Source organism: Rhinoraja longicauda, chromosome 1, assembly GCF_053455715.1.
Source record: "Rhinoraja longicauda isolate Sanriku21f chromosome 1, sRhiLon1.1, whole genome shotgun sequence".
Classification (NCBI taxonomy): Eukaryota; Metazoa; Chordata; class Chondrichthyes; order Rajiformes; family Arhynchobatidae; genus Rhinoraja; species Rhinoraja longicauda.
The window spans coordinates 80,523,091-80,548,330 of NC_135953.1; the positions used below are offsets into that span (position 1 = coordinate 80,523,091).

Here is a 25,240-nt window from a genome sequence, read left to right on the forward strand (position 1 = left end):
GATGTAGAATTTTGTTTTGTCCATTGCTTTTATCAACTTATTCTCAGCTTTTTGACCACAGTGCAGATTTCACTAACTAAGAATACAGGTTTTTAACAATGGTTCTTTAAATTTTTTAAGAATGCAAGCCACAAAAGAGAAAATCTATTTCGCTTGCCTAGCTTTCACACTGCTGAACTACCGCCAGTAGAATTTACATGGTTAATTTTCACTAATCAGGCAAATATCTGTATTATTTCTGGTGCAGATAAAGTGAAAAGAATATTCTTGCAACTATTCAGCAGCATGTCTAATCCACCCCAATTATTTGATGCGCATTTTCACAGTAAATTGACTAAGGCACAGGCAGGTGCTTTATTGTTAAGCAGCCAGCAGTGGTGTCACATTATTATTTGAGATAGTCATTCATATTTAATCATTGCCCCAGATGTTGCTGTGCAGGCTTCATGCATGTTACCATCAGGTGTTTCCAATTATTTCAACTCTAGTTGCAAGAAATGAGTCTATAAACAGTATGGTGAGGGAAATGGGGCATTACAGAATTTAGTGAACAGCAGAAAATCACCAATGAGATTAAGCATCTGAGAAATAAATCGAGGGGTGAGTTAGAGAGAGGAATGGAGACGGATGGAAAGGAAGATAAATTAGAATGCGAATTCAAGGTGTGAATTTACACAGAAGGGTGGAGGAGAATAACCAGGGGGGAATAGGATGGAGTCGAGGTAGGTGGAAATAAGTTTGGTGGGACACGAGCAGGCAGAGACAATGGGCCTGTTCTGTTAAGCAGATGTCTGAAGAAGGGTCTCAACCCGAAACGTCACCCATTCCTTCTCTCCTGAGATGCTGCCTGACCTGCTGAGTTACTCCAGCATTTTGTGCATAAATACACAGAAGGGTGGTCAGTGCCTGCGTCACGCTGCCAGGAGTATGGCTGAGGCAGATATGATAGTGCATTTAAGGGACCTATGGATAGGCGTAAGGATATTGATTATATGTAGGTATATAAGAGGTTATCTTTGCATCATGTTCGGCACAGACATTGTGGGCTGAAGGGCCTTTTCTTCTCCTGTGCTGTTCTCTGTTCTAATGTCAGGCTTGGTACAGAAAAAAGAAATCAGAGATAGCAAATGAAAGAAAGGAAAAGTAGGACTATTTTCTTCAAATATTCAAAGTCTCCAATAACTGAACATTAATGAATGAAATTCCACAATTATACATCTTCAGTTTCTGGGCAAGAGAAGTTGGTTGGCAGTTTTTACCTCATGTTGCCAATAAGCCATTTATGCTCTAATTATTTGACTTAAATCTCTAGGGAGTGATCATTTCGGCAATTAACATTCAAACACAACAATTCATGAAAATCACAAGGAGATTTAAGGGCAAGATAACATTTTATAGTTCACTGTTTATCTGCTCCTATCCACAAATTATTGGGGGCTTTGCATATCAATAATGATGAAAGACATTCAGACCGTACCTTTTCAGTAAAATCTCTTCCATTAAAACAATTACTTTGCAAGCAGTAATTAATAAGATTTAATAGTTTGTTTTTGTTTTGTGAAACTGAATTTTAGAAAAAGAGAACAGAAGATTTACGAGTTCGGGTGGTCAGTGTTCCAAATCTGAGTTCATATGGGAAAAGCTTTCTAAGCTCTGAATCAAGTTCAATCAACACGTTTCCTGCAATGACTAAATCTCCAAGCCTGGACCAAAACCTCAACAGCACATCAAGAATATTTCTTCAGCCTTTACAAGTCCTGCCATCTAAACCAGTCCCAAGGTAATACACTGCACCTTGTATTGATTTTATAAAATAATCTATAATCCAACAATAGGTTTAACAATTTATACAACTCCTTGTGCATTTAAACTTTTAAGGTGTTTCACAGGAATGCATTCAATCAATATTTGACACCGAGCCACGTAAATAGTTCTCAGGCACACTGACAGAATATAGCTATTGCATCGCCATCTTTCAGTCCTGCTGTTGCCACAAAATAGTCGTAGATTATCCACCATCCATTAATGGGTGAACAAACATTATTCAACTAAATGTTGGGCAAACTGAAATCTTCACCTCTGCTCCATGTCATCAGCAGTTTTGCCTCAGCATTGACTCCTCTCTTCCTGCCAGAGGCAGATGATTTGCAAATTCAGTACAATTTCTGAGAAATGAACTTCAGTTCACTTATCTGTGCAATCAGTAACACTGCACTGTATGTGTTGCCTGACTGACTACAGCAGTGCTTAGCTCATTTGGTATTAAAACCCTCATTAATGCCTTTGTCAGCTTGTGTTTTCCAGACTCCTGTGAATTCCAAGCACAATGCGTTCAATGCACCATGACGGTGCCTGCCTACTTAAACCCAGACCCAGTTAATCATTGGCATGATTCCCATTCCTACTTTCAAATCCCTCCCATCCCCTCTCTGTAATCTGTTTGACCTTTTCACTCAGTTATCTGCACCCCTAATTCTGGCCTCTTGAGCACCCTTACGGAAATCACTCCACTGGCTTGAGATTGCAGAAGGGGTGTTGTAACCTTACAAAGGACAGGATATGGATACAGAAGAGCTGATACAGTAGACTTGAGCCCCTTAACAATTACCACAAGGTTGAGCCCCAGGAAGATGTGTTTATGTTAATAGACTGAGCCTCGTTACAATCACTCTAAAGTTGAGCACCAGGAAGATGTGTTTATGTTAATCTACTCAATTGTTAACCTCGGACAATGGCCAGTGATAGTGGGTGATGATTCATTGAACTCCCATCCTCTTGCAAGACCACCTGTGTGGGGTGTCTGGTTCTGTTATCACTTCTAAAAACCCATTGTATTTGGTGCATAAAAAGGTTGCTGAAACACTCTGTAAGTGAGTGGGGTCTTCGAGTGACTGCTAGTATGCGAGCATACTAGTTGCAGCTCTCCCACTCCCGCTGGCGTAATAAAGACTCTAATGCTTTACCACTTTATGGTATTGTTGTCTGTCTATTAGAATCGAACTTTAACAGGTCTCGACCCGAAACATCACCCATTCCTTCTCTCCAGAGATGCTGCCTGTCCCATTGAGTTACTCCAGCTTTTTAATGTCTATCTTTGGTTTAAACCAGCATCTGCACTTCCTTCCAACACGAAACAGATATTATCGCAGGTCAATGTCCCATCATCAGAATTGGTTTGAGCAAGAGAGCCAGAGGGACTACAGGAAAAAGATCTGTGTTGTAAATTTAGCTAGCCCTCTGTCAATTGTTTTAGAACAATGACAATGGCATCAAACTGATGATGTGTATTGATTACTTTGGAATGGTCAAGCCAGCAAAAGCAAGATAAATTTAACTGGCCCCATATCATTAGTAAAGGAAACATCAACAGTGCTTTCAAGTTTCACCTACTGCCAAGCCCAAAACAATTCAGCTGCAAACCTCACTCCAGACTTGATCAGGCAAAAGCAACAGCGGAGAATAGCAGACAAGGCAAAGGTTTTTGAAATCATTAAGTCAACAAAGGCTCCTAGGAGTCAGAGCACTACAGAAAATAATTAGTTTCAAGGGCAAAAATAAAATCAATGGTTAGAAACCCCTTTGGAATGGGGGAAGCTAGTCATTGTTGCAGTTGTTGTGGGAGGCAGTTGTTATATCCCTGGAAATAAACTGCTGGAGCTTCTTGGGGAAGTAGTTTCTGTGCAATCATCATTCATTGATTTGCCATGACTTTCCATTCTTAAAGAGTGCAAATGTCCCATGGTATCCACAACTCCTCTGTTAACACTGCTGCACATAACAATCTAAAATCACAAATGTAATTTGAAGCATAAATGGCTCCTACAATGGATGTCAAAGAATACTCATGTAATGACTACTTCAAATTAAGAAAATAAAAGTCCCAGGGATAAAGAACATCTATCATCACCATTGACTGAAGAAACCATGTCAACACTGGCTACAAGACAAGAACAGATTATTGTTAAATCAAAAAGCTATAATCCACTACTTAGTATCAGAATGGAAGCATTAGCATCACAAAGAGAATAGTAATTTAAGGGTAAGGTCTTAACATTACCAAGTCAAGGTAACTAAACACATTCCGACTCCACTACATATTAAAACTGAAGTTATGAGTTAGTGTGATGCCAAAGAGTGGGCAACAATATACAGTAGTCAGTAATTTTAGATGGCCAATAGAAATAAGTACAATAAAACTAATAAATGAGTTCTTTAAGCCTTTTAGCTGTGTTAATCTACATCAATGCCTCAAAGATCATGAAGCGACAATCATTTGATGTCTGATGAAAATTACATTAATTTATAAATTAATCAAGAAAGGATTATGGAATAGGGTAACTTTTGAAATCAAATGTTGTTTTCCAACTTCAAAGAATATTCTTGAGAAACTGCCAATTCTTCCATCTTTTGGGAATTTATTTGATATATGAAAGACAATCTTAAATCCTTGCAGAGCCGTTGTTCTCCCTGTATAATCATTATCTCATTCCATATGCTGATGAAAGATTAGATCACATGTTATATAACAGACTGCAAGTTAACCTTTTCTCTTCATGTTATAGCATTACAAATGAGGGGATGGAAAATCAAGAAACTACAGGAAAAGATCCTCAGCAACATGAATGGTTCACGAAATATTTTTCATTCTAGAAAAGTCAGATATGCATGTTTTTATAGAATTTCATTTCATAAATTATTTGTGATGTCCTCAATCACCATTTCTAAGATTCCATCCAAAATAGTAATAATATTTTCACCAGGCTATGCAAATATTGTTCTCAGCATAAAGTAGTGGGAATTGTCTGTCACCATTTGAAGTAATTTCTTGTCCCGCTCAGCATATTCCTACATCAACCAAATTGCCACATTTGTTGATTAACCTGTATGTGTGTGTAAGATTCAAGGTTTTAAAACACTGACACAAACATTAACTCTATGGGGACAGCATGCTATTCATTTAAAAACTGTTGCACTTTATATTGTCAATTTTGGTTTTGTTAGATGTTTAATTTAGAAAAAAATAATTCTTTCATTTATTAAATATATTGGTATATGTGGTTTTAGCAACTGTTATTATGAAAATGAATTAGCAGCAAATAGATTTTTTTTTTAAGTATTGTTTTGCATGCCAGATAAAATGCCTCAACTGCAAGACTTTCAGATTAAAAATGAAAGACTACCTCGTATCTTAAGTAATTGAAGAGATAAAGTTACAGAAGTTAAAACAACGCAGCACTGAAACAGGCCCTGATTTAATCATATTGCTTGATATTCAGTTAATCAGTATTGGCACATCAGAACTGCAAGATTGCGCATCCTCATTTTTAGAGCAACTGGTTAGTTAAAGAATTAGCTAAAGGTGTTCAAAGCAGTGGGACACTGTGCAGAGCAAGTGGGAGCCTTTCCAAATAACCATTTATGTTATTTTTGCTATTTGATGTAATCCATTTATTTGAATGTTAGAAATGGCAATTTTTTACTCAATTCTTCTCAAAAATGAGCACAAGATCCCTTATCTTGGCTTTGGATTTCTTCCTTTAACAAAATAAATTCTTAATTGGAAGGACGAGTATTTTTCGAGAGGACGGGTGGGAACCATATTAAGGACATAGAATAGTAAAACACATGAACAAGTCCTTCGGCCCACAAGGTCTGCTCCAAATATGATGATTCCAACTAATCTCCTCCGTCCACACGTGATCAATATCCTCCATTCCCTGCATATCCATATGCCGACTTAAAAGCCTCTCAAACACCACTGTTATATCTGCCTCCACACCACCCCAGACTGCGCATTCAAGGCACCCACCGCTGTGTTCTGGGAACATAAGTTTTAAGTTCTCTTTAAGAGACAATGGAGAAAGTTGAGGCACGGGATTAGTATCCAAGTTGTGTGGATGCCAAAAATTATTGGGCAATTGACACTCACAATATACTGCTAACACCACACTAATCATTAATGCAGAAAGATCAGACTCCTCCTGATGTTTTTTATTTTGTTAGTGGAATATGACCAGAATGTAAACAGAGAACATGGTGCTATTTATACAGTTTTTAAATGTAACAATGTTGTAAATATATATAATGAAATAAATTAAACATTTTTTGAGTATTGTCCACTCAGAGAAGGAATATTACTACACACACCAAACAAACTGCTCACACAGGGCTCAGTATCATCAAATCTTCAAACTGTATCTACAGGTATAATAATCATAAGTTATTCACTTACTGTATGTGAATGTAATCAGATTAATTCTTTCAGAATCACTGCACAAAGTGATACCTATTTGAGATGACTAACCAAATACATTTTGAAGGAGTTGTGGGCCAATAGTTTAATTTAGAGATAGTGTGGAAACAGGCCCTTCGGTCCACCGAGTCTGCGCCAACCAACAATCACCTGTATACTAATTCTATCCCACACACCAAAGCCAATTAAACGACAAACCTGCATATCTTTGGAATGTGGGAGGAAACCGGAGCATCTGGAGAAAACCAAGAGTCACAGGGAGAAAGTACAAATCTGTACAGTCGGCACCAGTAGTCAGGATGAAACCCGGGTCTCTGGTGCTGTAAGGCTACAATACAGCTGCGCCACCCTATTAATTTCATTCTCTGCATTAGATTCAAAATAAAGATTTTTTGTTACCGTTCCCTCACAAATTGCTGCACTAGTATGGGAATTTAATGAGACCCCATCTGAAGGAGCATTCTTGTGTGTCTGAGTATGTATGCACTTGCTTGGGATCGGTCTTGTGTAAATTTGCTATATTGATCCTTGGGGTAAAATGGTTGTCCTGAGAAAATTTGCTATATTGATCCTTGGGGTAAAATGGTTGTCCTTTAAAGGTTGGTCCATTTTCAATGAAATTATGAATGAGAGGTGACCTCGTGCATTATTTTGTGAGGGATTGGTTGATTTGATCGAAAGTTATTGTTAAGCTTGGAATTTAGTGCAGGGACTCAGAATGCATAATTATTTAGAACTCAGCAAAATAAATTTCTTTGGCTGAGCATCACAGCCCTCCAAGATTAATTTTAAAAGTTTACAAACCTTTCAGCAACGTTCATGCCAAAATCAGCAGACCAGAGGATCAGGTAGGGTAGTGATGTCGAGCTGCAGGATTTAATCGATCTTTTTGAATGGCAGAGGAGACCCGAGGGACCCGGTGCCCTACGCCTGTTCATCTCCACAGTTCAGAACATTACTTGTCCATGTTGGGGAGATGGGACAAAGTGCAGGTGCACTGTTGTGAATGGGACAGCAGGAAAGCAACAGACAAAAATCACTGGAATATAAGATGTTGATCAATTATGGTTATACTGGCAACCTCCACGTTACAATATTTCAGGTCATGAAAATTATGCCCCACCGAATTCACAAGTCACCAAATGTAACGTATGCACAGATGACAGTTTTGTGTGATGGAAATTGTTCCAGAAACCCTCCCCAGTACTGCTGAGGCCATCTGTATATGGAGATCTAGCAGAGCTACAGTTCTGGTGTGCTGGAAGATGAGTGGGGAACTCTTTATGGACATGGGCTGAATGGTAGCCCAAACTCAATTTTCTTCAATATTATGAAATGAAACAGCCACAAGAACCATAAACAGATACTAGTTGAAATAATCAACTGTCAAGCTAAAGCACAAAAGGAAACAATGTTCCTCCATGTTCGGCTGGCATGTTGCTCATCTTCATGGTGCTTTTTGCAGACTTATTTGTGCACTCAGGAAACAAAATATTGAAGTCATTTGCAAACCTGGTGTTAAAACGTTATGTTTCATTTGTTATTAATCAACAAAACAATGACTTTGAATGGAATTTCATAAAACTTGGGTCTCTATTCCTTGAAGTGCAGGAGGATGAGGGGTGATCTTATAGAGATGTATAAAATCATGAGAGGAATAAATCAGGTAGATGCACAGAATCTCTTGCCCAGAGTATGGGAATCAAGGACCAGACGACATAGGTTCAAGGTGAAGGGGAAAAGATTTAATACAAATCTGAAGGGTAATGTTTTCACACAAAGGCTGGTGAGTATATGGAACAAGCTGCCAGAGGAGGTAGTTGAGACTGGGACTGTCCCAACGTTTAAGAATCAGTTAGAAAGGTACATGGATAGGACATGTTTGGAGGGATATGGAGCAAACGCAGGCAGATGGGACTAGTGTAGGTGGGGGGACATGTTGGCCGATGTGGGCAAGTTGGGCCGAAGGGCCAGTTTCCACACTGTATCACTCTATGACCCTATGACTTAAAGATTTAAAGATCAGATTTAATCTATGATTGCATGACAGTAATGTTTGCATGAACATGATAAACTGCAGATGAAATCACTAGTGAAAACAGAAGATGCTGGAGACATTTAGTCAGTTGTATATACACAGAACAAGAGAGAGCGAAAGAGAGAGAGAAACGGTTATCAAGTACGAATTATTATTTTCACCAGAACCCAGGGAGACCAATGACCAGAAATGTCACCCCTTTCTCTACAAATATTACCATACCAGTGTATCAACAGCATATTTTGATTTTATTGTACAATGGAACTTTATGTAGCCATACCGACAATCTTTACTTAGAGAATACATGATATTTTACTATCAAAAGTTTTATTATTCATGTTACACATGTTTATTTACATTTCTGCATTTAAAGACAAAATCTTTTAATTTTGTTGAAACAGCTGACTTTTCAGAAGTAAATCTACAGCAGCTTGATTCTCCAAAGAATCCCTCATGAACTCTTCAAAGACTTCTTTAAGCATTTTGAGAGATTTGGTGGTTCTTTTCTTATAACGCATGTTTAACATTTTGTCAGCCAGGTAATGCAACCATAACACATTAGTATGTGGATTGTAGTCTGCCCAATTGTTACTAAGAAACAGAAGAAAATATTCAGCTTTAATAAGAGAAATACACATGGAGACTTTTAAAATATGTTATTTAAGATTTTAAGGACATGGATAATTTCGATTAAACTTGGGAATAAAAGAAAAATCCTTTGTAAGTATTCCACAAAGGTAATGCCAATGTAAAAAAAAACAGCACTTGGAAAATGAACATAAAAAAACTAAAGGCTGCAATTCTACAAAGCAAATGGCTTGTGTGTCAATGCAGAAATGGGACGTTATGTCAGCTGACTCTCTTTTCAAACAATCTCAAAGGAATACTGAAATACAAAAATCATAAAAACTAATGCTGTTGACGAACCAGTTGGAGAATAGCAAATTTGTTGAGGGGACAGAGTGGCGATTCAGTGGCAGCAAACAGGACTCCAGAGTGGTGTGTCGTCCACCTGTGCCATGGTTCTGGATGTGTCCGTGCAGTTGCAGAATATTCTCACGGGCAAGGGGGAGCAGCCAGACGTTGTTGTGCACAGTGGCACAAATGATATAGATAGGAAAAGAGATGAGGTTCTGTAGTGTACATACAGGGAGTTAGGCAGAAGGTTAAAAAGCAAGACCTCAAGGGTAGTGATCTCTGAATTACTCCCAGTGCCACATGCTTATAAGGGTAGGAATAGGAAGATAGGACACGTTAATGTATGGCTGTGTAATTAGTGCAGAGGGCAGGGATCTCTTCTGGGGCTGAAGTGAAATGTACAAGAGGGACAGACTGCACCTGAACTGAGAGGGGACCATTATCCTGGCGGGTAGGTTTCCCAGTGCTTCTCGGGAGGGTTTACAAGATTGGCAGGGGTAGGGATGCAATGCAGGAGTGAGGCTGGAAGTCAGTATGGAAATCGACAAAAACAAATTCAGCAGAAGCAAAGGCAGGACTGTTGAATTAAGTTACATTTATTTCAATGCTGAAGGTCTGGCAAGTAAGGCAGATGAACCCAGTGCATGGATAGGTATGTGCCACTGGGACCTTATGGCAATTCTAGAAACCTGGCTAAGGAAATTTCAGGACTGGCAACTTTATGCTCCAGGGTACGTGAACTGATATCTGATCTGTCTGGTACCATGCAAAACAAAGTTTTTCGCTGTACCTCAGTACATGTGATAATAATAAACCCAAACCCATTTTGTGAAGTGGCTCTGAGCACTGTACCAGTAATAGCCTCTCCTCTAATTATTTTGTCTGCAACAAATAACTAGCAATCCCTTGCCTTTGGGAAGGAAAGCACAGTAAAAAAATACCAGCTGCACCATTGTTGGCTTGATGTTCATTTCTGTAAAGCAATATTTCTCTATAATCAGCAACACTAATTTTTCAAAACCCAATAGTGCAGAGATATAAAATAATTTTTTTAACAGCAAGTAATAAATTGAACATTTTTACACAATGTTAAAAAGATTGGAAAATATATATTGCCAGGAAACCAAAAAGATCCTGCTAAGTTTCCACAGCAGTAATCCAGTTACCAATTTTCAGTGCAAACCTCTTGTGTATTACAACAGATTTTAGTCAGTGATATCATAGCTCAATATATTTCTTACATATTGACTACACACTGCAGATAAATATAGTTATAGGCTAAAAAATACCTTTTTATACATAAAAATGAAAGTCTTTCAATGCTTTCATTACTTACAGGTTTTCCTCCTTCATTTTTCTGTATATATCAAACTGGTAATCTCCTTGACCACGGAAGATATCGTCCTCAGAGGAAAGATCACAAAAGTACACAACATCTGGGAGGACAGATTATTGTACAGCAAAAGAAAAATAAGTATTGGAAATATATAAGAATGAGACATTCAAAACATATTAAAAATCAAAACAAGGAGTGATGTTTGAAACTCTACGATGCCATTACGGGCCAACTTATTCTTTAGACTTTACTTTAATACAGAATTTAGAGATACAGTGCGAAATCAGGCCCTTCAGCCCACCGAGATCATCCCATGCACTTACACTATTCTACATACATGGGACAGTTTACAATTTTACTGAAGCCAATTAGCCTACCAATCTCTATGTCATAGGTGTGGGAGGAAAGCAAAGCACCTGGAGAAAACCCACGGGGTCACAGGGCGAATGTACAAACTTCATACAGACAGCACCCGTAGTCAGGATCGAGCCCAAGTCTCTGGCATTGCAAGGCAGCAACTCCACCATCGCACCACTGTATCGCCCCCGGTTCCTGCAGTAGCTTTTTGATTTGATGATTATACTAAGTCAGGGACTCATTAAAGATTCAAACTATTTAAAGTGATATAATTTACTTCATTGTACTCATCAACATTTATTAAATGAATTAATCCCCCACCCATGAAATTATTTGATCCTTTACTTCATGCTTGAACCTATGGTATCACAGATACACCATTTCCTTTCTATTGTCTACCCTCAAAAGCACTACTAACTGTTAACTGCTTTGGCAGACTCCTGTTGTCATATAGCCTTTTATGATTGAATAAAATAAGGATGATAGTTAGGATGACTTAAATGATGAAATTCTGAAACAAAGTGATTTGCAGGAAAGTGGAGATAATATTTACATAACCAAGTGTTTGTAAATGACAAATGATCTGTGTGGAAGCTGAACAGTAAAATAAATGTGTTGTTGGAGGAACTCATCAGGTCAGGCAGCATCTGCAGAGGGAAATATACAGTTGATATTTTGGATCGAGTGATCATCTGGATATGAAAGTGAAATGTCTCAACAGAAACAATAACTTTCATTTCACTCCACACATGCTGCCTGACCTGCAGAGTTTCTCCAACAGCTTATTTTTTTGCCTCGGATTCCAGGATCTAAAGTCTCTTGTATAAACATACACTCGTGACCTTAATGATTATTGTAATGAGTGGATGAGGGGGTGAGCGGAAAACCTGCAACTCCACTGCCTCTGCATCCCCCTAAAAGTAGAATGATTCAGAAGGCTTTTTATAGTAACTATTGTTATATAAACAGTTTTATTGATTGTGGAATAAAAGTATATTTTTTAATGAAATTATGTTTAACATCGTTTAAACTGCAGTTCACTTTTTAATTCCAGGTCTGGATAGCATAGTTTAGTAAGGATACCAATGCCTTGGAAACGGAGCAGTAGAGTTGATGCACTTTAGTTATGTAATAGGACTAGGAAAGTTGCAATTGATTTCGTCAGAGCAGATAAGAGGCGGCACGGTGGCGCAACGGTAGAGTTGCTGCCTTACAGCAAATGCAGCGCCGGAGACTCAGGTTCGATCCTGACTACGGGTGCTGTACTGTAAGGAGTTTGTACGTTCTCCCCGTGACCTGCGTGGGTTTTCTCACGGTATAGGATTTTCCCCCTTCTGTTGAAACTGAAGAGTGTAATAAATCTTTTACTGAAGATCTGACACAGGCAAAGGGTGTCAAATAACCTGTGTGTGCATCATTCCCTATTACTGTAGTTCCTCAAAAGAACACATCAGAATAAACAGCTCCTGTCCAATTCCGAAACATGTCACCAAAGGAGTGAGACAAGGAAGAAATTCTTAATATTTTCAGCAGTATTGCACAGAGATACAGATAAATGCTGTCAATGTCTCTCGTGGATATGTCCACGATATAGGAAACAGCAGGCCATTCCTAAAGATACGGTGAAGCCAACAGCAATGCAGATAGTGGTTGGGGATTTGGTTGGGAGAGAAGAGGCAAGTTGATGAAAGAGATACATCAACATTTTTACAACTCATTCAAATAATGTATCAAAATTTAAAAACTAGGTACAATCTATACATTGTTAAAACAAATCCAACAACTTTACATCCATTGATCTTAATTTTAATGGTTGGACGGAGATCGATGGATAGTGCGTGTGATTCCCCACCTAAGGCATATTACCTGGAGAAACACCATAAGAAACATATCATCTTGTTACACAAACTAAGCATTTTCTTGACCAGTGATTCACCAACAAATGTTTGATTATAGGTGACTGCCCTTGTTTTATAATTTGAAATTTAGCCTCAAATTCCAAGAACGGAAAAGCCTCAAGGGGAGGAGCTAGGTGGGCAAAGAGTACGTTTAGGTTCATTTTGCAATGGTGCTCCATAGAAGTTTATTTATATTATCAGGACTTACAATTTATCAAATTATGTGAGTAAAGCATAATTTGCTACTTTGTTCTGGTTAAACAATAGATACAAATGTAAGCAATAGTACACAAAAATTCTTGCTCACTGAATTTTGGGAATATCAACTGAAGTGACTGTATGGCTAATAATTCCTGAATTTTGACAGTGTTCATTAATTTTCCATGTCTGTTCTGGCTTTCAGCAAATGAAACTGCCTGCTATCTTGAAAAAAACAACATGCTCATATTTCTGAAGTAGAAAATAGGATCCAGTAATATAATAGAAGTAAAAAAATATTGTTTTCCCTGCAAAGAATGAAAGGAATAAGTTAAATTAAATTAAAAATATTAAAAAGCTTCACATAATAGTGCAAATTGGGGTTAAAACAATGATGATGCATGGGCTTAGATTAAGTTCTCATTCTTGGCTAAGCAAGGTTAACATAAAACTAAAAAATATCTTGAATTTTAATTTATTTCAAATTAATATGTTTCAGTCACATGATGCGTGAAGTGAAAAAACTGCGCTAACATACACAGCATTATTAAAAACAAAATAGTCACAATGCACAAAAGACATAACTTTGTCAGTATACATTTTAATATTACTAACCGTTTCCCATTCTTGATAGGGTAAAATCAATAATATGAGCTAGATATCCATGTGTGTTAATATTATAAGTGTTCCCACACAATCTGTATTGAACTTGTTTGATGGCAGTTTTCTTGACAAGTATATTACCCCAGTGCAAGTCTCTGAAATTGAATTCAAATAATTAATTATATATGACAATTATCAAAAACCATATCGCTTTTAAAAATATACCCAAGGTCCAAATTCCTGAAGTGGGAAGGCAGAATGGCACTTGATCTGAGCAAGGATGCCGTAATATAAAGCAAAATCAGGAATTCTCAGGTTAACACTCAACAATCATTCTCACAAATGGCAAAACAAAAGCACGGGTACTTTTGGATCAGATTTGGAATATCAGGGGCTACCAATCGAATCATGTGTCTCGGCTAAGACTGGAAGATCTTAACTAACCCTACAAGATCCAAAACAAATCTTTAATCAGACACACGTGCACACACTTCATATTTAAACCAATTTTAATAGCAGATACAAGGACAATTTCTTAGTAGAAATAAGGACAGGATACTGGTCTTTGACATGATAATGCAGTGGGACAGACTTCATACTCACTCATCAGAAAAAACAATATTTTGACACATCTCCAGGGATGAAGTGCTTTGCATTGATGTTTTATGCTCAAATGAAGTGAATGACTATAAGCCAAAGTTGTGCAGCAACTCTCTCCCCCCAAAACCATCGGCATAAATGGTTACTATCAAGCCTCCAGAATCTCCTAATCAATCAAACATGAACCAGGGTCCATCTGAAGAAGGGTATCGACCTGAAACGTCACCCATTCCTGCTCTCCAGAGATGCTGCCTGTCCCGCTGAGTTACTCCAGCTTTTTGTGTCTATCTTCAGTTTAAACCAGCATCTGCAGTTCCTTCTGAAACATGAGCCAGTCCTAATTTGCCATGAAAGATTACACACTAATAATACTGCCATCAGCTTATTTAAATACCTGGAAATTGAGGCAGAATGCACTGCAGACATTTAACTCTCAATTTCATATCGAAAACCACAGTGCAAGAGGAAAATTAACATCTAAAGAAATATGCACTCTCTATTAGAGGTCATCAGATCATGAACAAACAACTGGACAATTTTAAACCATTTAACCCACACTGATGCCAATGGACTGTTGAAATTACAGTCATTGCAAAGATCAGCAAAAGTCAGGCAAATGAGTCTTTGATATTTCATCTGCTGCATTTCAGCACCATTACACGTTAATTTTGGCAGAGCTATTGGATCTATCAGATCGAGTTCAGGAATCCTAGTCCAACAATCACTGGAACTTCCAGTATACTCTTTCTGCTTTACAACATTTCCAATTTCCATTTACTTCCCAAATTATTTCAAAGCATTTCCATTTGAAAGCTGTGCTCATCTTTCCGCACAAATCGATGCCCCATTGCTCCAAGCAGGTTTCTGTCACAGTAACACGGTGAAAAATATTTTATCCATGGCACATCTGAAATGATGATTATGACTGAACCTTCTCATCCTGCTTGACCTGTTTGCAGTCTTTTGACACTACCTTCCTCCTTTGCCAATATTTAATCAGGCAATGCCACTATTTTAAAATTCATATTCTCATGCTCAAAACTCTCCATGGCCTTGCCCTTTCTCATCTTTACAGCTGCTTAAAAGATTACAACCCTCAAGATCGATCCTGTCTTAGAGAAGTCCCTTGGTAATCTGTAGAGTTAGATGTTCAACATCTAACCCAATATCTCCCTTTCACCAAGGGAGCTTACTTCAATCTATCCAAGATCACTCACCTCTATCTCAACATTAGCTAAACTAGCAAAGCCTCCCACTCACCACCCCTCGTAAACTTCAGCATCCAAATGTCACAGCTCAGTTTTGAACACACCAAGACCTCTAATACCTACGTCACAATCATGTCCTCTATTTTTTTTTTTAATTCCCTGGTTATCATTCCCTTCCATAGCATCAGTCCTGTACCTCTGTAACAAATGCCAGCTTTACAAATCTCCCACCTCTGCACTTATTCAATTTTAGCTTCCAGAGCACAGACTAATTTTAATGAAGCCATCATGACACCCTCTACCTCACCTGTCTAAGCTCAAAGCCCTGAGATATCTTCAAAGCTCTCATCTTCTGGTGCTCTGATAATACATAGAACATAGAAAAGTACAGCCAACAATGATTGTGCCTAACATGATGCCCAGCTGAACTGATCTCCTGTCTGCACATGATCCATATGTCGTGGGGCAGACTGAGACAGACTCCCCCCCCCCCCCCGCCCCAAATCTTTGCACACCCCCAATCCTTTCCACTCGTCACTTTAATTTCATATTTCATGTATTTTGTGTTTTTATGACTGTTGGCAGATCAATTTCCGTCCTGGGATAAATAAAGTTCTATCGTATCGTATATCCCTCTATTCCCTTTATTACCATGTACCTATCCAAAAGCCTCTTTAATGCCACTGTTGTATCTGCCTCCAGCAGCACCCCTGGAAATATATTACAGGCCCCCACCACCCTCTGTGTAAAATAAATTTGCCACGCACACCCCCATTAAACTTTCCCCCTCTCACCTTATTGCTATGCCCTCTAGTGTTGGACATTTCCACCATGGGAAAAAGTTTCTGACTGTCAACCCTACCTATGCCTCAATCTTGTAAACTCAAGTCTCCCCTCAACCTCCTATGTTCCAGAGGAAAACAAACCAAGTCTATCCAACGTCTCCCTGTTGCTGAAATCCTCCAATTCGGGCAACATTCTGATAAACCACGTCTACACCCTCTCCAAAACTTCCATATCTTTCCTGCAATGGGGCGACCAGAAGTGCACGCGATATTCTAAATGAGGCCTAACCAAGTCCTTTGGTCAGGCTGCAACATGGCTTCCTAACTCTTGTACTCAATGCCCCTAGCAATGAAGGCAAGCATATCATATGCCTTCTTTACCACTCTATTTACTTGTGTTACTACTTTTACTGAGCTACGAACTTGGACTCCAAGTTTATTCAGAAACAACTTCACAGGTCATGAAAAGAGGTGCATGCGATTTAAAAGAACAAACGTTCTAAGCTCTTTTCATGAACCGATCCAGCCATTAGCATAAGGGATGATAATGCACAAAACATTTGGGAAAACAGTAAATATATAGACGATAAACTCCTAACAATATCTGAGGACAGGAAAAAAAATTGCTTGGGCATTGGTTGCTAAATTCACATCCATTATAAATCAGCCATTGGCCGCTTCAGTAAGAAATTTGATTACAAATGGCATTCTTAGTACCAATCATTGTGGTCCTCAATATCCTTCCTCTGAAAACATATTCAAGTCACTAAGCTAAATCCACACGTTCAAGTCGTAAATGTGTCACGTAAGTATTGATGAGGGTTCATTTGTAGACGAGGCTTATTATTTTACAACGGTTAATGAAGAATCCTTCCTCCCTTCCCTACCTGTGCTCAAAATGAAAAGAGATTTCAGCCACCGCCAAGGATGCAGTTACTTGATGCAATATACTTCTTGCTTCTTCAAGAGAAGGTACCTAGAGGAATAGGTTGATGCAATAAATTCAATGGAAGAACAGTCTGAATGTAATAAATTTGTAATGCATTCAAGAGAGAGCTGGATAGAGCTCTTAAGGATAGCAGAGTCAGGGGGTATGGGGAGAAGGCAGGAACGGGGTACTGATTGAAAATGATCAGCCATGATCACATTGAATGGTGGTGTTGGCTCGAAGGGCCGAATGGCCTCCTCCTGCACCTATTGTCTAAATTTGATAGAAGTGCAATTGAAGCAAAGATCAGAAAATATTTTTAAAATTACCTTTGTTGCCATACTTTCTAGATCACAACCACCATAATCAAATTCAAAAATGATGTAAAGTTGTTCATTCTGAAATTCATCTAAAGAGAAAAACATTTCACAAATGTTAAGAAATTTCAAAAATATTGAATCATTGAATGACTATTTTAACTGGAATTTTTAAAATTGGAAATTAACAATTCAGAACGGATTTCAAAAGATTAAATCCTTGCTATTATGAACTAAATTTATTAGAGCAGAAATTGAAAATTCTTCCCTGCTGCATTTCCCTCCATTTTATGTTATTTCAATAAGCTTTTTTAAATTGCTTCTTTCGTTACAATTTTTTTTACAAATACTTTGCTTGGATTGATTTGTAAGACCTCAAGCTGCATTTACTGTAGGGAGCAATTATTTGCCACTTGAACATTCAAAACCAATAGTAGCACACTTGGGGAGTGAATGGTTTTAAATGCAGTTAAACATTTTTTTAAATGGTATTTGGTAATTTATAAGCTATAGAATCAAGCAACAAAGAAAAGATACAGAATACATATGCATTTATTCCCACACATGAAGTAGTAAAAGTGGAACAGAATTCCTGAAAGATAAAAAGCTTAAAGAAAATAAATAGAAATTGCCAGAATTACTCAAGTATTTTATGCTTCGGTATTCATTTAAAAAATCTTGTAAAAAAGTATATTCTGATTTTGCTGAAAAATACCACTATAAAATTAGTTGTATTATCAATGGCATCAAAGCACCTCGAGCGAAATAGCCATTCTATATTCTATTCAGGGTAGATGTGGAGTGGAGAATTACAGGGCTAATTTTACAGGTTAACAGTCAATAAACCTGAAATTAGAGCAAAGTTGATAAATATCCAGACCAGAAGTTGTCTATAAGATGGTTATGATTACAGGAGGTGAATATCTGCAATTTTTCAAGGGCAGTGACCAAGGCCTAAACATTGTCAGCTATTTCTGTCATAACCTTTTTTTCCCATAATGGGGTGAAAGTGGGACATTTGCTGATGATTGTTGTACAGGTTCATTCCACTTGATGCAACATTGAACTTAAGTTAAAAAGATAGTAAAATCACACGCTACATTTCTGGGTTTGACACAATGCAGGCTTGGTTACCACAATACAGGCTTGGTTAGGAAAGATTAGGACAAAAAGACGTGAAAAATTGTGTCTGATGATTTAACAAAAGTATACAAAACGATTAAGGTCCAAAATTGTAACAAATTATAACCAATGGTTTACAGTGACACCTAGATTAACAGTAGATAGATACAAAATGTTGGAGTAACTCAGCGGGACAGGCAGCATCTCTGGAAAGAAGGAATGGGTGATGATTTGGGTTGAGACCCTTCTTCAAACTGGGGAGAGGGAGTCTAGAGCTATGGAAGGGTAAGGTACGAAAAAGACAGATCAAATCAGATGCTGATAAGGAAATGTAGAATGGTTCATTGTTAGCTGAGGGGAAGGTGAAAAGGAGCCATACAACCAGAAAAAATAATCAGAAGCACAGTGAAACTAGAGTTGCAAATCTGTGGAATTCTCTGCCTCAGAACGCAGTGGAGGCCAATGCTTTCAAGGGAGAGCTAGATAGAGCTCTTAAGGATAGCAATGTCAGGGGGTATTGGAAGAAGCTAAGAACGGGGTACTGATTGAGAATGATCAGCCATGATCATATTGAATGGTGGTGCTGGCTCGAAGGGCCGAATGGCCTACTCCTGCACCTATTGTCTATTGAAAGGGGCAAATTAAGAGTTGAGAATTGAGGAAGTATGTGAGATGAAAATCACAATGTGGATAATAAATTGATTAAGCAAGTTTGTGTGCAAGTAAAAAAAGGCTGGCATGATATGATTTTACATCAAAAATGATTAGGCAAAGCTACCCATGGTTTATTTTATTCACTGGATAGTATCAGAGAAAGCCGATTCTTTCATGGTTTCTAAAGCCCAAATAAATGGGAAAAATACACATCAATTTTTTTTAATCTGGAGAAAGTAGAAATTCAAAGGAGTGGCAACTAATTAAAATGAAATTTTAAGATGTGGAATCTATATACTAAAATTCTTGTTTGTTTGTTTGTTTGTTTGTTCCTGAACTACAACCAAAACGGTACACGATAGCGCAACAATTTTAGGGCCACCTTACTCACCGTCGTCCCTTTGGTACTAATGGAAGAAGTTTCATTGAAATCGGTGTTATATTTTAAAAGTTATTCACATTTTAAAGTTTAAATCTGTCTCCTAGGAAGGGAGGGAAGGAGGGAGGGGGGGTGAAGGGAGAGAGGGGGATGGAGTTGGGGGAGGAGGGGAAGAGGGGGAGGGTGGGTGGAGAGGGGGAGTGGAGGGAGGGGAGAGGGGGAAGGGAGTAAGGAAGGGGAGGGGAGGGGTGGAGGGGGGAGAGAGGGAGGAGAGGGTGCTGCACCAATGCAGGAGAGGTTTGGGCCCAACGGGTCCACTTGGTCTAGTTACCACTAAAGTGCGGTCAAAGCCAGCCACAAACCAGTGCTGCACATAAAACACACACATGAAGCAGAAGCCTGAAGAACACCCAAAATGGAGCCTCAGCATTCACTTTAATAGCTGGGACAACTGCTGTCGAGGGCCAATTTACACATTGCTAAATTCCAGGATGGACTATTGCAACACACTGCCAATATCTCAGGCAACAATCATGCCCATCAGCAGCCCTCGGGCATGCAGAGATCCCGAGAGGAGGATTGGACTTTACTGGCTTTACCTTGCACCATTAACATATATCTGTACACTGTGAATGGCTCCATTGTAATCATGTATGGTCCTTCTGCTGGCTGGTTAGCACGCAACAAAAGCTTTTCGCTGTACTTCATGTACAATAAACTAAACTAAATAATATTGTCTGCTTAATGGTTGTGATCTACAATATTAAATCCATATCACCGCCCAGTTCCTACTCATCCCATCCATCTGGTAGTTACTGTGGGGGTCTTGCAATTTATAGGACTGGAACTGGACCTTTACCTAAAATGCTTGTTTCCAGCAGCAATGAGGGTGATCATAGTTTCAGACATTTGAGTGCAGCATAAACACCAGGAACCTGATACACTAGCCAGTTCTGCACACTCTACACCAATTTTCCTGTCAATATTAGACTATTTCATAGTTCCCTGGCTGTGCTGGAGTAGGAAAATAATATTTGCCAAAGCAAGAGATTAACATTAGCATTGATAGGTATCACAGTCGGTATGGATTAGTTGGTCTGGAAGGGCCATTTCTAATGTTGTACTTATCCAAGATTCCGTAATAGTTCACGTGAGAGGTTCAGCTTTAGAAAGAGTGGGTTTCAAATGCTAATTCAACTTTTATTGCTCTGTATTTGTTGGATGCATTAATGGCATTAAAAAAAAAATCAGAATTTTCTTTACACAAAGCTTACAAATGACTTTCAGAAGTAGTTCAAAGTTAAACTGCATCCACCTGTCCCAAGTTTGGAAGTATTCATATTTATTCTCAAAATGTGTCAAACACATTTAAGTGCAAGAGAATCAAGGTTTGCAGCACCACAGGAACACACAACCACTATTCTCACCTGGACGATCATTTTCAGAAGTCTTCATTCGTTTATATTTGTCCCAAGCTTTAAGAAGCTCTGGAGGGTATGAATCTTTGACACAGTGCACACTAGAAAACAAGGACACTTATTTTACTTTATCATATATATACAGCCGGAAACAGGCCTTTTTTTCGGCCCTCCAAGTCCGTGCCGCCCAGTGATCCCCATACATTAACACTATCCTACACCCACTAGGGACAATTTTTTACATCTACCCAGCCAATTAACCTACATACCTGTACGTCTTTATATAATACTTAACACAAAATAAAGATCACTAAAGAGTTTAAGTTTTTTTTAAGTAGGTACAAAATTCAAAGTACCTTTTGGCATTGATAAAATATGCTACAATTGGCAAGGAAGAAGCAGACATTCTTTCCCACGAACTTCAGAAAACATGACTTCTCCTGCATCTGAAGTGTTCTAGGTCTTCTAGAAATACCCAGCCAATCTTAATCTCACTACATTAACCACATCAAAAATAACCACTACCAGAATTCTTAAGAATCCAGGACACTACTTTGGCCAGGATCCAATGAGAGCCGCCTGGCCAAATGTATACTGGCATATCATGAGTTAGTCTGAAGGTCTATAAGTAGAGGTGTGCCTCATGGGCCCATTGTGGTTCATCATTTATATCAATAATTTGGATGAGAATATGATTTGTGAGTTTGCAGATTTTTATTCTTAATTGTTAACTGTATGTTTGTGCGTTATTTGTGAGCGGAGCACCAAGGCACATTCCTTGTATATGTATACTTGGCCAATAAACATATTCATTCATTCATTCATTCAGATGACACTAACAAGTAGGATCGTAGACAGTGGAGAAAGTTATCAAGAATTACGAATTACTGCGGATCTTGATCAGCTGTGCAGATTAGCAAATGGAGATTAATTCAGAAGTGTAAGGTGTAAGTCCATGCTTGGTCTCTCCGATATACAGGAGCCCACACCGGGATCACTGGATACAGTAGATAAGGTATATGAAGACTGAAGAAGGGTTCCAATCCAAAATGTCACTGACATCTTTTCTCCACAGATGCTGCAGATGAATTACTCCAGCACTTTGTATCCTACTCGAGACAACTAACAGCTTCGAATACAGGGTTCGAAGGCCTTGGAGAGTGTTGTGGACACACTGGGACCAAGTATTACTGGTACATACAGTGCCCTCCATAATGTTTGGGACAAAGACCCATCATTTATTTATTTGCCTCTGTACTCCACAATTTGAGATTTGTAATAGAAAAAAAAAAATCACATGTGGTTAAAGTGCACATTGTCAGATTTTATTAAAGGCCATTTTTATATATTTTGGTTTCACCATGTAGAAATTACAGCTGTGTTTATGCATGGTCCCTCCATTTCAGGGCACCATAATGTTTGGGACACATGGTTTCACAGGTGTTTGTAATTGTTCAGATGTGTTTAATTGCCTCCTTAATGCAGGTATAAGAGAGCTCTCAGCACCTAGTCTTTCGTCCAGTCTTTCCTTCAGCTTTGGAAACTCATGTTGCTGTTTATCAACATGAGGACCAAAGTTGTGCCAATGAAAGTCAAAGAAGCCATTATGAGACTGAGAAACAAGAATCAAACATCAGCCAAACCTTTGGCTTACCAAAATCAACTGTTTGGAACATCATTAAGAAGAAAGAGAGCACTGCTGAGCTTACTAATCACAAAGGGACTGGCAGGCCAAGGAAAACCTCCACAGCTAATGACAGAAGAATTCTCTCTATAATACAAAAAAATCCCCAAACACCTGTCCGACAGATCAGAAACACTCTTCAGGAGTCAGGAGTGGATTAGTCAATGACCACTGTCCGCAGAAGACTTCATGAACAGAAATACAGAGGCTACACTGCAAGATGCAAACCACTGGTTAGCTGCAAAAATAGGATGGCCAGGTTACAGTTTGCCAAGAAGTACTTAAAAGAGCAACCACAGTTCTGGAAAAAGGTCTTGTGGACAGATGAGACGAAGATTAACTTATATCAGAGTGATGGCAAGAGCAAAGTATGGAGGAGAGAAGGAACTGTCCAAGATCCAAAGCATACCACCTCATTTGTGAAACACGGTGGTGGGGGTGTTATGGCCTGGGCATGTATGGCTGCTGAAGTTACTGGCTCACTTGCCATCATTGATGATACAACTGCTGAGGGTAGTAGCATAATGAATCCTGAAGTGTATAGATACATCATATCTGCTCAAGTTTAAAGAAATGCCCCAAAACTCATTCCACAGCAAGACAATGATCTCAAACAAACTGCTAAAGCAACAAAGGAGTTTTTCAAAGCTAAAAAATTGTCAATTCTTAAGTGGCCAAGTCAATCACCCGATCTGAACCCAATTGAGCATGCCTTTTATATGCCAAAGAGATAACTGAAGGGGACTAGCCCTAAGCTAAAGATGGCTGCAATACAGGCCTGGCAGAGCATCACCAGAGAAGACACCCAGCAACTGGCGATGTGTATGAATCGCAGACTTCAAGCAGTCATTGCATGCAAAGGATATACAATAAAATACGAAACATGACTACTTTCATTTACATGATATTGCTGTGTCCCAAACATTATGGTGCCCAGAAATGGGGGAAATATGTATAAACACTGCTGTAATTTCTACATGGCGAAACCAAAATGTATAAAAATGGCCTTTATTAAAATCTGACAATGTGCACCACTTTAACCACATGTGATTTTTTCTATTACAAATCTCAAATTGTGGCGTACAGAAGCAAATAAATAAATAATGGGTGTTTGTCCCAAACATTATGGTGGGCATTGTAGTTCCCAGAAAGCGGCACCACAGGTAGACAGACAAGATGACAGGATGGTGAAAGGAGTCTGACGTGCTGGGCTTTATCAGTAAGAGCATTTGGGATGTTATGTTGGAGTTGTACAAAATGTTGGTGAGGTCGCACTCGAGTATTGTGTTTGTTTTTTGTAATCTTGCAGGAGGAAAGATGGCATTAAGCTGGAAAATGTACAGCAATGATTTATAAAGATGTTGCTTGCACTCAAGGACTGAGTTACAAGAAGAATCTGGGCAGACTAGGACTTTATTCTTTGGAGTGTACATAGAAACATAGAAAATAGGTGCAGGAGGAGGCCATTTGGCCCTTCGAGCCAGTACCGCCATTCATTATGATCATGGCTGATTGTCCCCAATCAATACCCCGTGCCTGCCTTCTCCCCATATCCCTTGATTCCACTAGCCCCTAGAGCTCTATCTAACTCTCTCTTAAATCCATCCAGTGATTTGGCTTCCACTGCGCTCCGTGGCAGAGAATTCCACAAATTCACAACTCTCTGGGTGAAAAACATACATTGATGTTTGAAGATGACATCAAATGCAAATGTAGTAAACAGTAAGAACCAGGACAGAATACAAAATGGTTAAATGCATTGCAGATTAAATTTGACTAGGGAAGTGTGAGGTAATATATTTTGGTTGGTAAAGCAAAGAGAAGCAATGTAAAATGTATGGTAGGATTTTAAAAGGAACATGAAATAGAAAGACTTGGGTTTATATGTACACAAATATTTGAAGGCAGAAGAAATCACATGAATTTATTTATCTAAGACATTTCATTATTGGAAAAACTGATTAAATGGCAGTTTCGATGTGCTGAATGCCATTTTCTTTACTCTGAAAAATCCATTTAATATTTCCCTTACTGTTTATGCCAATAACAGTGAAATTAACAGAGCCATTTTTTCAATTGTCATTTTGTTATGGTTATAATGAAGTAGACTCAAATCTATCAGAAAATAAAATATTGTTACGTGACTAGAATCACAATTTCGTTTGAAACAAATTTGAAACAAATGCCATGAAATCGCACCCAGATGAAATAGGCTAGCATTAAAATCACATGCTCCCAATATTCCACCACCCATTAAAAAAGTTGCAAAACTCTAAAGTCAGAGTGGATCCAAAAGTGTGTGCAATAAAAGAAGGTTCTGTCAACTTTTTGAAACAACTATTGCAAAGCAGAATTGCACTAAAATTGAAGCTGCAACACACGTGCACTTACGAATATAGAGAAATGAATCCAAAGGTGAAATTTTCAATTTCTTCATGCAGCTGACTTAGTTTCCTAGGGGTAAGAAAATTATTTACAATTAGCATTTCTATTTGCATACTGTGTTTAACTCCATCAAAACTCCATGAAAAATTGGATTTTTAT

The 25,240-nt window shown here is 38.5% G+C and overlaps 2 protein-coding genes across 5 annotated transcripts in view; one reads left to right on the forward strand and one right to left on the reverse strand.

Moving 5' to 3' along the window:
- The window catches only part of LOC144599678 (protein FAM184A-like), a 187,570-nt gene extending 182,604 nt beyond the window's left edge, over nucleotides 1–4,966 (forward strand). For all 4 annotated transcript variants that reach the window (XM_078410867.1, XM_078410885.1, XM_078410876.1 and 1 more), the window contains 2 exons: nucleotides 1,575–1,780; nucleotides 4,563–4,966. In XM_078410867.1, the coding sequence (XP_078266993.1) occupies nucleotides 1,575–1,780; nucleotides 4,563–4,650 (294 nt within the window). In that variant the 3' untranslated portion in view covers nucleotides 4,651–4,966. The remainder of the gene's footprint in view (nucleotides 1–1,574; nucleotides 1,781–4,562) is intronic.
- A 2,412-nt stretch (nucleotides 4,967–7,378) lies between these two features.
- Nucleotides 7,379–25,240, reverse strand: part of haspin (histone H3 associated protein kinase) — a 55,780-nt gene continuing 37,918 nt past the window's right edge. Inside the window, exons 9-15 of the mRNA XM_078410910.1 lie at nucleotides 25,088–25,150; nucleotides 21,022–21,113; nucleotides 17,452–17,531; nucleotides 17,082–17,170; nucleotides 13,614–13,756; nucleotides 10,546–10,645; nucleotides 7,379–8,882 (exon numbers count right to left, since the gene is read on the reverse strand). Of these exons, the coding sequence (XP_078267036.1) occupies nucleotides 8,675–8,882; nucleotides 10,546–10,645; nucleotides 13,614–13,756; nucleotides 17,082–17,170; nucleotides 17,452–17,531; nucleotides 21,022–21,113; nucleotides 25,088–25,150 (775 nt within the window). The 3' untranslated portion in view covers nucleotides 7,379–8,674. The remainder of the gene's footprint in view (nucleotides 8,883–10,545; nucleotides 10,646–13,613; nucleotides 13,757–17,081; nucleotides 17,171–17,451; nucleotides 17,532–21,021; nucleotides 21,114–25,087; nucleotides 25,151–25,240) is intronic.